This window comes from Lolium rigidum, chromosome 2 (assembly GCF_022539505.1).
Source record: "Lolium rigidum isolate FL_2022 chromosome 2, APGP_CSIRO_Lrig_0.1, whole genome shotgun sequence".
In the NCBI taxonomy this organism is placed as follows: Eukaryota; Viridiplantae; Streptophyta; class Magnoliopsida; order Poales; family Poaceae; genus Lolium; species Lolium rigidum.
The window spans coordinates 56,838,029-56,853,691 of record NC_061509.1 but is presented as its reverse complement, the minus strand read 5'-3'; the positions used below and the strand labels follow the sequence as shown (position 1 = coordinate 56,853,691).

General features: G+C 41.1%; 3 protein-coding genes across 3 annotated transcripts; 2 read left to right on the top strand and 1 right to left on the bottom strand.

Annotated features, from left to right (window-relative positions):
• Positions 1–1,606: 1,606 nt before the first annotated feature.
• Positions 1,607–5,206, top strand: LOC124691780 (ALA-interacting subunit 3-like). Its single transcript, XM_047225051.1, has 8 exons — positions 1,607–2,003; positions 2,393–2,451; positions 2,544–2,618; positions 2,824–2,937; positions 3,053–3,123; positions 4,001–4,301; positions 4,525–4,814; positions 4,913–5,206. The coding sequence occupies exons 1-8, from the start codon at positions 1,916–1,918 to the stop codon at positions 4,974–4,976; spliced, it is 1,062 nt and encodes a 353-aa protein (XP_047081007.1). The 5' UTR covers positions 1,607–1,915; the 3' UTR covers positions 4,977–5,206.
• A 106-nt stretch (positions 5,207–5,312) lies between these two features.
• Positions 5,313–9,068, bottom strand: LOC124691779 (ribosomal RNA large subunit methyltransferase I). The gene is made up of 8 exons (XM_047225050.1): positions 8,892–9,068; positions 7,933–8,158; positions 7,718–7,852; positions 7,157–7,379; positions 6,605–6,791; positions 6,226–6,410; positions 5,915–6,052; positions 5,313–5,651 (listed from the first exon to the last, which is right to left on the bottom strand). Exons 1-8 carry the CDS (start codon positions 9,058–9,060, stop codon positions 5,523–5,525), a joined length of 1,392 nt encoding a protein of 463 aa, XP_047081006.1. The 5' UTR covers positions 9,061–9,068; the 3' UTR covers positions 5,313–5,522.
• Positions 9,069–11,358: 2,290 nt separating this feature from the next.
• Positions 11,359–15,420, top strand: LOC124691778 (choline-phosphate cytidylyltransferase 2-like). Its single transcript, XM_047225049.1, has 8 exons — positions 11,359–11,612; positions 12,957–13,070; positions 13,175–13,270; positions 13,498–13,540; positions 13,662–13,817; positions 13,916–13,996; positions 14,773–14,871; positions 14,972–15,420. Exons 1-8 carry the CDS (start codon positions 11,389–11,391, stop codon positions 15,131–15,133), a joined length of 975 nt encoding a protein of 324 aa, XP_047081005.1. The 5' UTR covers positions 11,359–11,388; the 3' UTR covers positions 15,134–15,420.
• The last annotated feature ends 243 nt before the right edge of the window (positions 15,421–15,663 follow it).

Genomic DNA, 15,663 nt, shown 5'->3' with positions numbered 1-15,663 from the left:
CACGCGGGAAGTGGGAAGGAGCGAAAAAGTGTTGGACAACATAGATGCCGCGAGATTAGATTTGATGGCTAGGATGGTTCCAATGACGACCACCAAAATGCGTTGAGTGTCAAACGACCAGCTCTCATTTAATAGTAAAGATATAAGAACGCAACATACATAACATGGGCCGGGCGAGGGAGACAAGAAAAAAACAAAAAAATCCAACTAAAGCATATAGTGCACCTTGTGCGCAGCTACGGGTTTGACGTAGATGTAGAGAACCACATTTTGCCGCACGAATTTTAATGTTTATATCTGATTGCCTTCTAATCATCTGAGATTTAATAAATCTCAGGCGTCTTAGAAATAGCAATTTTGATTTTAAAAATATGTTTAGGATGGCTCGGCACCGCTTTGATTTTTTTTTTTTTTTGCATGAGCAAAAGAAAAATCTTGCTAGCATTCTTCATGTTGTGCATCTAAACAACCCTGTTTTTACTTAGGTGTGATTTCCTACCCATGTCATTTTAGTTAGGAATAAAACAAACGGAACTTTGCGTCCATTCTAAGAAACAAACATAAACAAATATGTTAACAAAACTTAACAGAAATGAAAAGTTTTGTGAGTAAACAGGAATGGGGCAGTGCACCGATGAAAACTGAATTTCCGCTACATGGGCAGAAATTTAGGTTTATCCTTAGTTGCATAGTGTAATCCAACATATATACTTTTGGTTCAACTCAATATTCTCCACTGAAACACAAACTTTACGAAAAGAACACTAAAACATAATTGGCTATTGCTAACCATCTCTCCTCTTCGAATTACTCAACCAAATTCTGAAAATGGCTACCACTAACTACCTTGATGCTGATGGAGATACTAATCTGGACCAATCCACGCAATCCCTCGAATTAAAGACACTACTAATCATCCCCTACTCCGTGGTCCACCTTGTCACGTTACTTTACTCGAACATGGGAGTACCTAATTATGTTACACACGCTTAAAATTTATGTGGCACACCTGGTTATATTATATACTCCATTTATCATAACATGTCTGCATTCATCTTAGCCCATTGGAAATCAATGATATTACTATCATAACATGTCTGCATTCATCTTAGCCGATTGCATTTGTTGCTGTGAACGTGTTTTGCATGTTTGAGAGGTTTTGAGTTTACTGTATTTACTATATGATTTTATTTTCAACAGAGACTGCTCTATTTGTTTTGGGATATGTGTAGTACATGTCTCTGTTTCTCCTTATAGAACGTAAACAAAAGTAGTAGTATGATACCTGGTAAAAAAAGTAGTAGTATGATAATGCCAAGTTCCGTTGGTTTTCGCTCTGGAGTATATAGTCCCAGTTTTTTTTAAAAAAAATACTAGTCCCTATTTTTAGTCCAACACACCATATTAATTTCCAGAGAAAGATCCACGAAGCACAACCAATCCAGGCAACTGCCAAACTTCTCCAACCACTCCATCGAACTCAACCGTTACACAATTCTTTTAGGACTGAAAAATAAAAATCAAACTTTTAAAAAAAGGCAACAAAAATTGGAACAACCTTCTAGACTCGGACTAATTCGCCATCCTATTGGTCGCCTCTGCCGGCTAAGCTCAACGCGGAAGCCACGACCGCCACCTCCCACCTTCGACTCTTCCCTCCTGGACCTGCGAGTCAAACCACGCTGCCTTGTAACCTTCGCAAGAAGAGGAAGAACAAAAGCGTACCAGGCCAGACCAGCAGGCTCCCAGCTTTGCTGATTCCCCTCCATTCTCTGTGCTCCATCTCCGAGCGAGGAACGCAAGAAAAGAGAAGGGGTCCGGCCGGAAAGCTGGTTCTTGGCGTCGGTGAGCTGTGATTTCTCGGCCGGCGGAGGAGTTTCTTGGCGGGTGGGTGGTGGACTGGTGATTTGGTGGGATGATGAACAGCAACAGCGGCGCCGGGCCGAGCAACGGCGGATCCGGGGACGGCGACACGCCCCGGAGGACCTCCAGGAAACCCAAGTGTGAGATCTCGTTTCTCCAAAGTTTGACCCTGCTGGTGTTGCTTCCTCTCTTTGCTTTGCTGTTCTGCTACTTAGACATAATAACTTGTGAGAGGTTTAATCCGGTTAACTACCGAGTTATGGCACCCTAATTAACTTAGGATTTTTGTAATTATTAGGATAGTAATAATGTTAGAGCAGCTGTTTTTGTTCATCATGTCTGCCCCTTGTGTTAATAACAGGAGTTGACTTTGGTGTCAGAGCTATAGAGCCTGAGTCATCACCAACTATGTTCTGCAAATTTGGATGCCATGTCTTAGCGATTTCATATGGTCATATAAAGTTTGGGTGGAACTGCTAAATTCGCCTTGATTTTTATTTATGTATTTACTCCCTTTTGTGTGAACCAGATTCCAAGTTTACGCAGCAGGAGCTCCCGGCCTGCAAGCCAATTCTCACCCCAAAATGGGTAGGTTCATAGTGCTTTCTTTTTCATGGTACGGATCGAGAGAAATCATACCAAGGAGCACCTCACAAACTGTTGTGCGTATGTTTATACAGGTCATTTCAGTATTTGTTCTTGTCGGCGCCATTTTTGTCCCCATCGGTGTTGCTTCGCTGCTGGCTTCACAAAAGGTATGCTGAATATATGTTTTATTCTAGAGGCTCGGTTTCTGTTGCAATGAATTTATAAGCAAAAGCAGTGAAATTTTAGTTAGCCAAATGGTGAAATAGGCAAAACCTGGTTGTGCAGATGGGATTATTACCGCAATGCCTATAGCACCTGATTCGGTGATATGTTTTCCAGCTCTGATAATGTTTATTGTTTTATTTGCTGCAGGTTGTTGAGATTGTTGATCGATATGACGATGCATGTGTCCCGCCTAATGTTACAGACAAGCTTGCCTACATTCAGAACGCTACGACGCCCAAAACCTGCCAAAGGACTCTGACGGTAATGAGCTTAGCTGCATGCTTCTACAACCCCAAAATCCGAAAATGATAAACAATAACCACGAATCAAAATAATCCCTTGGCTGAAATATTCCTTGATTGTATGTTGTCTCCAGGTCACCAAGGATATGAAGCAGCCAATTTTTGTGTATTACCAACTGAATAACTTCTACCAGAATCATAGGAGGTATGTACTGTGCTGCTATCTGTGGTCACCAATATTTCAAATGCACTGAATCATAGGAATACAACAGATCTTTGGCTGAAATATTTACGTCCAGTTTTTGCAGCAATTTCTTTGAAATGAAGAAAGCATTACATTCTTGTTAGCGTTAGTTTCAGAAAGCTATAGTGGTTAAGCAGAAGAAGGCCAAGACCGAACTTCATACTTGTAGAGGGGTAGGGTTTTAGAAGGAAGAAGGGTGAACTGAAAACTCGGGTCAGGGAACTTTGATGACAAAGTAAATCATTATTCTTGCTTTTCTGACTTGACCCTAAGAAACTTGTTTAAACTACATAGAATAAATCTCCAAATAAACCCAACACTTGAGGAAATTATTTAATCTTATCTTGTCTCTAGTTTGAAACCAATGTTGCACCAAGAGCCCCGCACAAAGAAGTATCTGGCCAGTCAATTAGCCCTAGACGTACATATTTGAGCTGGTTAGGGATAGGTTTGATCTGAATGTTCTATGATAGCTTCTCTACTTAAAAGGTTCTCTTGTGCACAGTAGAATTGAATTGACTGTTCGCTCTGTAATGAATGACATGTGTGCATTATGCATATAATCATTTTATTTTTCTGATTATAAAGGGTATCAAAATCCTTATGGCTTATCACCATGTATTTATGGCATTGACACATGTGAGGGCATGAAGTTCATGAACTTAGTATTGATTTATTATTCAGTTGGCTAAAGAATATTTGATTTTTTGACACATTAACATGATATCTTGGCAGTTAAAGCTCATTTTATTTGCCCAACCAGTTGTTTTGCACTTTGTTTATGAGAATTCTTATACTTTCCCTGCTTCTATATGTATATCACATTTTTCACATTCAGATACGTCAAGAGCCGGAATGATGCACAGCTAAGTGATGCTAGCAAGGCAAATGAGACTACCCTTTGTGACCCCGAGAAGACCACAAAAGATGGACTACCTATCGTTCCTTGTGGCCTTATTGCATGGAGCTTATTCAATGACACATATAGCTTCAAACACAATAGTAAGAACTTGAGTGTGGACAAGAACGACATCTCTTGGAAGAGTGACAGGGAGCACAAATTTGGAAGTGATGTCTTTCCAAAAAACTTTCAGAAAGGTCCTCTTATAGGTGGAAAATCACTCAATGAATCGAAGCCGGTATGCTTTTGGATTTTAGTTTCACTTCGTACCATTAGATTATTGCATATGTGATGGACAAGCAATTATTACTTAAATATATTGTGGCCATCCAATTTAAAGATAAACTGACTTCACTAAAAATCAGTTTACATTTAGACAAGAGCAATACAAGTTCTTGATCAGCCAGAAAGATAACATTTTGTGCCTCTGAAGTTACTTATTTTACTTGCCTTCTTTGCAGCTGAGTGAGCAAGAGGACCTCATTGTTTGGATGCGAACTGCAGCGCTTCCTACATTCAGAAAACTGTATGGTAGGATATATGTTGACCTAAAGGAGAATGATACTATTACTGTTACACTGGAGAACAACTACAACACATATAGCTTTGGTGGCAAAAAGAAGCTGGTGCTTTCTACTTCAACCTGGCTTGGTGGGAAGAATGATTTTCTTGGTCTTGCCTATCTCACTGTTGGTGGACTCTGCTTCTTCCTGGCATTTGCATTCACCTTATTGTACTTGATAAAACCAAGGTCAGTGACTTATGAGTTCTGGTGTTAGTGATCATATGAAGTTACATCTTTATGGTGATCTTTGTGCATCCCTGATTTTTCTTCTGGTCCCCTTGCAGAAAATTGGGAGATAACAATTACTTGTCATGGAACAAACACCCTGCAGGCCATGCAGGCCACTGATATGCTTTGAAAGTTGATTTCCGCATTCAACCTCAAACAATTGGTCTTATGATTCAATGTATCTTGTACTAAATAGCATTTTTAATTTACAAGCTGTGGTCAAGTACGTGTATCAAGTAGGCTTGTGTGTACGAGTCACACGAAGAGATGTACATTATATACTGAAAAATACATAGGCCTTTCTTTTGTTGAAAGCTGCACTCTCCAGAAGTGAAAATGGATTTATGGAATGATCTGATCCCTGTCCAGTGCTGTCTGTTTTCAGCTGTTGCACCATGTCATTTCATTTAACACTATTTTTTTTGCATAGTATGTACTTTTTTCAGCATTCTTGCATTGTTTTTGAATCTGTATAAAATAATAATACTCTGCAATACAAATTGTTAAGAGAATCTATAAGGAATTCCAATCTATAAAGGGCTACAAGATACATATGTTCTTCTGAAAATTCCTAGATCTACCCTGTAGGAATTAAGGATGACATCAGACTAAAGTACAACTCCGGAAATGGTCACTGGTCAGTAGAGTGTTTTGGCTGTTTCCGTTTCACATTACTCGGAGTAAGTAATTGCTGAGATATTGGCCTTCGGGATATGAAGGATCGATGGGATGATCACAAGCTGCACCTGCTTGACGTAGAACTGTAACCTTTCGACCAGCCATTGATGCAGCACCCTTGAAGTTGGAAGCAAGATTGAGTGAGTTAATTATCATCCGTGTGAACAAACAAACAGAAACCCCAAAGGGGCATGAATATTCATTGCAAAACTTCTAGCAATATTTAGTTCGACAGGCTGGAAATCATTAAATTTAACCAATGATAGAAATTTCAATTGGCATGGTAATAAGATTCTAGATGATTTGAGTAAATAAGACCCAATGATCCATGTGATAACGTGTACGCTGGGTAGTTAACCAAGATATGCAATGCAAAGTACCTGAACGGTTTTAAGGAAGAGACCACTTTGGGTCATAGCTCCAGAACAAGAGCACGTCATGAGTAAGCCCCCTCGCTTCACCACTTGCATTGCAAGAGCGTTCAAGCTTCTGTACATACCGGATGCACTTTGTAGCACCTAGAAATATGACAGAAAATCCCCTTCACTTACATAGAGCACATTGTAGGTTGAATTGTAGACAGTTTGAGATTTGGGATAAATGGTTCTGCTGACGCCCAGGGTAAATAGTGAAGGGCAACCCTACTCAGATGCCCCCTCCCTTGTACAACTAAATGCGTCATAGAATGTACCTTCTTCCGAGGTGCCAACTTTGGAGGATCGAGGACTACCAAGTCCCACAGCTCATTTCTTGAGATAGCACCTTTCATGAATGCAGATGCATCTTCTTTCATGAACGAAATTCTCTCAGGATCGAACTTATTCAGAAGAATATTCTCATTGGCAAGGTCTAGTGCTGATCCTGATGAATCAATGCCTGCAAATTGATGTACTAATCAAATTAATGTTTTTAAGTCAAACCTGTGGAATGTTCTGAAGTGGCACTAAAACTCTAAAGGGCACATCACTATTGTGGATTTCTGAAATTAATGACATAATTAAACTATAATCCAACTGTGATGAACCTTCTGAACATAGAACTAAAAGGTTCGCTAGCTTGCAATGTTATACCAATAACTTTAGTAGCACCGCCCTTTGCTGCACTCAGGGCAAATCCTCCACTGTAGCAGCAAAGGTCAAGAACCTTTTGGTCCCTGGAGAGTGTGGATATGAAATCGCGGCTCTCCCGTTGATCTGCATAAAACCCTGTCTTCTGCCCCTCCATAGAGACTAGATAGACAATGCCATTTTCCATCACCTGGAAGTAAGAAAAACAATTCTGAAGTGTTGCAACAACGAGCAATACAAGTATACAGCATTTGTAGGAATAAAAGATTGTCAAATCCTACAAGCGAAGCAATTGCAATGCTGAATAGAGCATGTGGTCCCGCACACAGCACACACATCATCAGTCTCTCAACACTAGTTGGTAACTTGGTACTTGCTAACTTGCTGTATTATTTGAGTATGAAAAATCCGGTTCAAGAAAATGTGTGGCAGAAGAAAATGTCCTAGAATTGAAGCTAAACCACATTTAACATGAATTACTCAAAACCAATACACTGAACCATTTGTAAGTTTTAGAATGAAGACATCCTTTAAAAATTAAATTAGGAGGCTCACCTTCACGGATCCAGAGTGTGAAGAGGGTGCAGGCTCTTTTTGTTCTGACATATCTAATCCTTCTTCTTTCAGAATATCAGCTGATGACCTCCACTTTATATAGTTGACATCACTAAATTTGTTAACAAGGAACTCGATTTGTTGTCTATATTTCTCAACCCAAGCAGCAGATGAAGCAATCACAGCAACATCATCAAATATATCTACTATCAGACCAGACAATCTGCATTTTCAAATCATTGAACAGAAATTTGATAGTTTTAGAATTATGGAGATTGCATGAATACAAGAATGCGATAAGGTTCTGGAGAGAAAAATAAACAAGCCATGCACGGTTGATGATCAATATTCTCTGATGCGCATGTTGGATTCAAAGAAGAATATAACTGTTTATTGTTTATACAAAGATATTAAGGTACAAAGTTGAACAATTTGGAGGTCCATACATACCTAGAAGTGAAAACAGTGCTGGATTCTGAACTAATCATGCTCTTTTTAATGATTGATAGCAAGACGGTATCTTTGCTAATAAAGTAAATAAGTCCAGGGAACAATATATACCTGTCGCCTTCACTATTGATGAGACGGTACGCGTTTGTATTAGTTGATGGGAGACCCAAACTACGACGTAAATCCACTGCAGAAGTAATCCTTTCTTCGAGCAGTCTTTCCATATTTAATGCGGATGTTGGATCTCTGAGCAGAACACAAATAGGGGATATTCAGCACATGCTCTCAAAACTTCAGTAACAACACAACCTGAACAATCGTGTCACCTTTTTGCCTCTTCTTCTAGTTGCATTAGCCGAACACAAAACATAGACACGGAGTTGTAGAGACCCCACCCAATAGGTTTCTCTGACCCATCAGCTACCAAAACAACATCACCAGTTTTCGGAGGAGGCCGACCAATTATTCTATCAACAGCACCACTGTAAACCATTGGACTCCCATCTCGGAAAATTTGAGTCTTGCCCTTCTTCAACACGACTCTTGCCAAACCTAAAATCAGCGTTTGAATGTTAGTACATACTTCAGTTCAAGCGAAGGAAAAAGTGCCAACTGCACATAGGCTATTCTTAAAACAAGCAGAATGGACGAAGTTCGATTGATCGATTTCGGTGCACAAGTACGTGTACGCAATCTAGCCACATTTTGGACAAGGCCCACCTTCCACTTTGTGGGAACGCGTGCAACTCTTTCGTGAAATGATTTAAAACGAATGATGAATCATTTTTAGGAGACTGTAATTACCATCATTCCTTCATGTTGCTGCCATAGAAATGTCCATTCAGGGAAGGAAAACCACTAAGATTTGCCAACATTCTTGGAAGACTAGAGAGATACTTGGTCATTGTTTCAACTACCAAGGTATGACCAAGCATCTCTCTTAGTTCTCATACCAACTACCAAGGTATGGAACAATGACCGAGCATCTCTCTAAACAAACAATTGCAGAAAGCTATTACTGGACAGAACCATATCAGCAATGTGCAGCTAAACCAGATAGAAAGGTAACATGGGAAATCGGAAAACAATGCGCAGTTCACTTGGACATTTCAACAAGCAGGTCGTCGCCATGGCGCTCCTATTGGCAGTCATGCAGAGCATAGAGGAGATGAACCTCTCTGCGCGACTGGCAACGCGGGGGAGGAATGCCCCTGCAGCCGCGCCGTTCAACAATATGCCGGCAGAGACTAGCAATGACGTAGGCAAAAATGAGGAAGGGGAGGACCTTTGCGGTCGGCGGCGAGCTCTTCCAGGACGGAGGAGGAGGCGACTGCGGAGGAGGCAGTGGCGGAAGCTGCGAAGGAGGACGTAGGCTTTGACTTTGCGAGGCGCGCCCTGATGAGCGCGGGCACAGACGCCGGAGCTCCGGCGCCGCAGGCGCGGAGCATCAGCATGTCGTAGTTCTTGCTCGCGTTGGCCTTGCCTCTCCGCTTCGCTCAACAGGTTACAGAGACTTGTGGATTGGTATTTTCAAGTTGCGCATACATGTCACTGCAACCTGGGCCCATCAAGAAACTATTTTGTACTACTTCTTCCATACCGGTTTATGCTAGGTAAATAGTTAAATACACATTTGAAGAAAAAAATTAACCATTAATTTGGTCAATAGAATATGAGATATATGATACATATTTAAAATTAATGGTTAAATTTAGTGTATATTGCCCCAATATGCCCGTATAAAGGGAGTGCTACTTTTAAAGTCTCCAACACCACTACTTGCTACTGGACAACATGTACTTAACCAATTTTTCCTGGAAACATGTACTTAACCTTGACACCGTGTGTTTGTGAATTACTACTAAACCTTATCAAAATACATGTCAAAGAAACTTTATCAAATTAAAATTTTACACTGAACTTACGAAATACTTGTACACGTCCCAAAATAAGGTTACATCCATTCAAACTTAGATAATGTTAATAAAATACAAGATCAAACTTCTCTAATTTTGACTACTACGTGGAGTACGACATGACAACAAATATATGTGTACCATCACCAGCATGCTCATATATCGTATAAGTCGGCTCATGAAATTCATAATGAGGAAATAATCATGGGTGTCCCTAGAGAATGTTACCACTCGCCACAAAACAATAATCATATTTAATGATATGTACAAGATGTTTTTTAGGAATTATTGTGATTGATTTAACAAAATTCGTACGAGTAGATTTATCATGATCTATTTCTTCAAAAATTTCGGTATTTATCTTCTTATTTTGACTACTAAGGCAGAAATGTTGAGCACAACATAAGTATAGGGACTCATGTGTACCATCAGGAGCGCAGACTCGCAAATTGTTTGTTATGGGGTCAACACAAGGGTCAAAATCTATACTGATGTGAGCCGCCACACAAGCTACTCGCCACTGACCGCAGATGTCCTTCCCTTTCCCATCTTGTGTCACTGGTCTGATCTTTGTGGACATTTCATCGAATGACTACAACAACGTCTCGCGGATCATATATGAAGGTTGTGCCTTATATCCTTCATGTGACATGAACGAGAACACAATAGTGATCGGGTGTTTATTCGAAAGACAGTGTGCATGTTTGTATGTAGAGGCCAGGCTTGAACCGACCTCTTACGGTTATATCATTCCATGTGAGCTTATGTTCATAAAACTCCCATTGACGAGCAAGTGTCTCTGTGTCTATATCTGGCATATTTTGGATGGAGTATTGAAAGGACATATTCAACCTCTATGTGAATTTTGGTGATAATGACTTATATGATTTAACGATCCAATGGTTTTACACATTTGATAAAAAAATTAACTCCTGTTAGCGGTTAATGCTAAATGGTTGGTGGCCCCTAAAAGATTACGAGAACACAATGTCTTTAATCTTTTGTTTGTTTTGCTTTTCATCCTTAAGAGGAGCTTGTTGTTTGTATTGATTGTGGATCATTGCCAAATATACATCCTATGAACATCCATAAACGACTATGGTTATTTGCCCGTTTTAATCCCCATAAGCGTGAATATGCATTGAGCACACTTGACATACACACAAATTTGCGTCGATTCAGGGAGGATGGTGAATTTCCTAACGCAACGGAATTATTTGTTGTTAGATTGTTCTAGCTTAGGTTCACCCATCGGTTCACCATTTCCATCCAGTGAGTCAGGGGGTGGGGCAACACGGGCGCTATTGCTAGGGGCTAGGATTGATAATCAGGTAGTTAGGGGGTCATGAATCATGGTCGGTCCTCGGAAAAGGTCCTGCGTCACGCCCTACATCATCGATTTTTATCTCAAAAAAAAAAGTGCGTCGATTCGGGGAGGATGGTGAATTTCCTAACGCAACGGAATAAGAGCAAATAATGTTGCGCAGAGTAGCTATGCTAAGTTACGATCGATATGTGCCTTTGGATCACTGAAATGGACGGCCGAAATAAAAACAGCTCAAATTTGGAGGGAGTAAGTTCAACTTGGACGAAATATAGGCAGCAAAATTCACCAGTCGTTTCGTGTGTACACGTCAACCTGTGACGTGTCCCCCAGTCCCTTGTCGACGCGGTCCTGACCTGGTCCCACCAATGAGCGTCAACCACCGGGACCCAGCTGACAGTGAGAGCCCGAGAAGCACGTCACGTCACGTCATGCGAGCGAGGCCCCATGTGTTCGGCCTCGAGGCTTCCAACTTCCAGACCACGCCCTCCTCCTCTTTCCCTTCCCCCCGTCGCCCCGACCTTCCTCGAGCCCTACCATCCATGGCCGACGCCAAGGCCGAGGCGGCGGCGACGCAGTCCTCGCAGGAGGAGGAGGAGGACTGGAAGGAGGCCGAGGGGGACGTCGAGGTCTCCGACCGGGCCGCCGGCAATGGCGCTGCCGGCACCGAGGGGATCACGGACCGGCCGATCCGCGTCTACGCCGACGGCATCTACGACCTCTTCCACTTCGGCCACGCCCGCTCCCTCGAGCAGGCCAAGAAGTCGTGAGAAATCCCCCTCCTCCTCCTCCTCCTCCTCCTCGCCACCTATTTCGCCTCGATCTGCCCCCGCCCCTCGCGGCGTTTCGAACACGAATCATTATTATACCTTCCCGCTGCGGATCGCGCCTAATTAGGCTGTTCGGCGCGCCCTGGCGCTGGATTGCGCGACGAATTTGTTCGCTCGTTGGCCCGTTCCGTTTGGAATTCGTCGCGATTGCCGGTTCAGGAACGCCCCGACTTGCCATTACGTCTGATGCCCAATTTGGCGGACCATTCAGGCGTGATTAGGTTTACTTATTGTGGATTAGTACGATGCTTCACGAGGAATCAATCAGAGTGCCGCTGCCCCCTTTTTTTTGGTAATTAGCGCATGCATCGCCTGGCGAAATATGTGATTGCTATTCGTGCGTTCGTCATGCCTGGGACAAGATTCAGCGGAATTGGTACGTCTTACCTACCGTGATGTGACTCCGGACCCTTGTCCTCTTTGAATCATTCAGTGGGGGCAAACATACCTGGAATGATTCAGTGTGATTTGGCTTCATTTGCCGTCCTTTTTTGGGTGGCTTTTGCATCATGTACATTGATCTGCTCCGTTGACATGGACTGGTGGAGTAATTTGCTCTAGGCTTGGGAATGTGCTATTTTTACTCTTAGATAGTAGTTTCCCGTTCCCCTCTAGGACACCTTAGCATCTTCCAATTCTTTTGAATCAGCACTGAAATGGAAATTGGTCCTGTGAGATCTCTTCAGAATTCAGATGCCAATCCTACCTTATGTAGTGAAATAGTACTTCCACAAGGAAACATGTTGTGCGCTTAAATAGGTATCTGGCTCTAGATTTTCTCTGTATCTTTGGCCTATCACAACGGTCATTTTGCATTCTGCACTAAAAAACTAATGGGAGGTCATGTTTGCCAACGATTTACTTCCTTACTGCAAAAACTATATTTCACATCTATGTAGCTTTTTCATCAGTATTCCAGTTTTTGCTTCATGTGGTGTTATTATTCTTGTGGCATGTGCACACAGGGTAAACATATCATTTTCATTAGACGTGATTTTGTATGACACCTTTTATCAGAAACGCTGTTCTTGCAGTTATGCTCTGTTCCTTAAGTACGAAACTGTGTTTTAATTATTAAATCTCATCCTACAGAATTTTTCTTGCTTCACTAATATTCCTAAGGTTCAGTTCTTACTATTGATGGCATAGATTACGTGCATTTAAGTACAAACGGATTTTACATTCTTAATATTTATCCGAATCATTCTACAGAGATCAACTTAGTGCGCTGCAGTAACGCGTGAAGTTGTTCTCACACTGAACTATCTGCTGAACTGTAGGTTTCCTAATGCATATCTTCTTGTCGGGGTCTGTAATGATGAGTTGACGCATCAATTCAAGGGAAGAACTGTCATGACAGAGGAAGAGAGATATGAATCACTTCGCCACTGCAAGTAATCGTGTGCCACTCTTTATTTTATTCAATAAGCCGCAATCATTGTACATGCCTTTAATCATTTGTAGCATGCTAATGTGATATATTATTTTATATTCCAAGGTGGGTTGATGAAGTCATTCCTGATGCTCCATGGGTGGTAACAGAAGAGTTCTTGGATAAGCATAACATTGATTTTGTTGCACATGATTCTCTGCCGTAAGCATTCAGTCTAGAGCGACCTTAATGTTTATCTTATGCAGTCCATATTTCTTATTTCCCTTCTTATATGTGAGGAACAGTAGTAAACATTTCTGATTGTGTGATATGAAATGTTCCCCCCTTGTTTAGATGATATTTAACATTTCGGACTTCCACACTCATGGTCTGAACTTCAAATCTCTTAACTCATATATATGCTATCTTTCCTATTTGAATCTACACAGGTATGCTGATGCTAGTGGAGCTAGTAATGATGTCTATGAATTTGTGAGTCTTTAAGTTTCCAAGTTGAGCCATTCAAATATAATCTCGAACAAGTTGTGTTCACGGACACAACAATTATTAGTACAGTGTTCTGACACTGACTAATAGAATCTTGTTTTGTCAGGTAAAAAAACTAGGTAAATTTAAGGAGACCCAGCGCACAGAGGGGATATCAACCTCAGATATTATAATGAGGATTGTTAAAGATTATAATGAGTATGTTATGCGGAATCTTGCTAGAGGGTACAGCAGAAATGATCTTGGTGTCAGTTATGTGAAGGCATGCAATACTTACCCTGACAAAACTTTACTAGTTGAATTGGACTACAGTAGCAATTGCATTTTGCTGGCCAGCTGAGCCCTTATACATCTTATCAGGAAAAACGACTAAGAGTTAACATGGGATTGAAAACATTGCGTGACAAAGTGAAGCAGCACCAAGAAAAAGTAGGGGAGAAGGTACTTGTATTCACCATCATCTAAATTTATGTCGAATTAGAATTTTTAAAATTGAGTAACTGATTGCTAAGAGCTTCTCTCTGTCGTCATTGGTTGGCTGATGCCGGGATACATGCCTATTTTGTGTTCAGTTAACCTAGCTGTTTTTTCTTGCAGAGAAAGTTAACTACTTTTTGTTTTAGCACTATGATTTTCTCATTGAATATAGTTTTCTCACATGTGCAGACTCTTGGTTTGATTTAACGTTCTGAAGTAGCAAAGCAGTATTAGTTGACTTTCAGTTGTTAAGCATGGGATTCCTAATGCATAATATTATTTTGGATGCCATTGTAGACTAGGTAGGACTTTATGAAATTATGTTTTGCGGTGTAATAAAAGATTGCACAAGTGAGATTGGGTTATGTCCATCGCTTTTCGTTCAAGCTGAAAGCCTAGTGACAACCAGATTCAGCCATATGTCAAACACAATGTGTATTGTCAAGGTTACCATGATGACAAATTGACAGTGATACATGGCATGTGTATTTTATACACACATCTTCTCATTGATCTAGTACAATTAATCTTTTCTGGTCAAGAATGCGACATCTGGTTCATACGCTCTTTGAAGATTATATCTGATACATCAGATCGATACTTTATTTGTCCAGTATATCTCTTAAAAGTGAAACACTATACTATCCTTTTCCTACCGCATGGTCATCTCTTCAACTGAACCTAACCTTGTCAAGTATACCTGTTGATACGTTCTGAGTGAAGCATATTGATGTTTGCAGTGGAGTACAATGGCAAAACTCCAGGAAGAGTGGGTTGAAAATGCAGATCGCTGGGTTGTTGGTTTTCTAGAGAAATTCGAGGAAGGTTGCCATTCAATGGTTAGTTGTTTTACCTTTGACTGTTAGTAGTAGTCTAGTGCTGCTCTACACCAGTAGGAATTTGATGCTCATCTCTGCCTTCATTTCAACTACTTTCCAGGGAACTGCCATCAAGGAAAGAATCCAAGAAAGACTGAAGGCGCAATCTAGGGACTTCAGCCTTTTGCAATATGACCAATACGACAGTGACGATGATGATGCTGATGACGATGAAGATGTCGAGGAAGACATTGCGAAGGTTGTCAAACTTGTGAAAGATTAGCACCATTGTGAAATATACACCAGGGTATAATACGGGCATGCAATGCATGTTGGAATCATCAACAACCAAGTCCTTCACCATGTGTTGTCAGTAGTCTCTTTGATGGTGAGCTTCACTGTCAAGGTAGATCTGTGTGCTGTGTTTGTAGCGGTATTTGATGTTTATTCTAGGCAGCAGCAGCGTATGCTTGTAAAAGTTGTACTAGAAAACATAAATAGTATGTATTTGTTTGGAGGATATTGATTCCATTTCTGTTCTTATATTAAAAAGATCTCGTTCGTTCTGTATTTACTCAGATTTCTGTTTACACCGTCACTATTTGAACCAAGTATGTTCTCCACAGAATTAGCTTGCTCCACAAAATTTGTTGGATTCCTTGGCGCCCTGCTGCGCTAGACCTTGGTGCCTTGACTCTCCCTTGAAGAAAACTTTGGGAGGTGGTAGAAAACTTGCGCTCCATGGGTTCATAACTAGCTCCGAAGAGGTTGGTTTGCCCAGCTGTGCACACTAGAGTTTTCTTGCGATGCAAG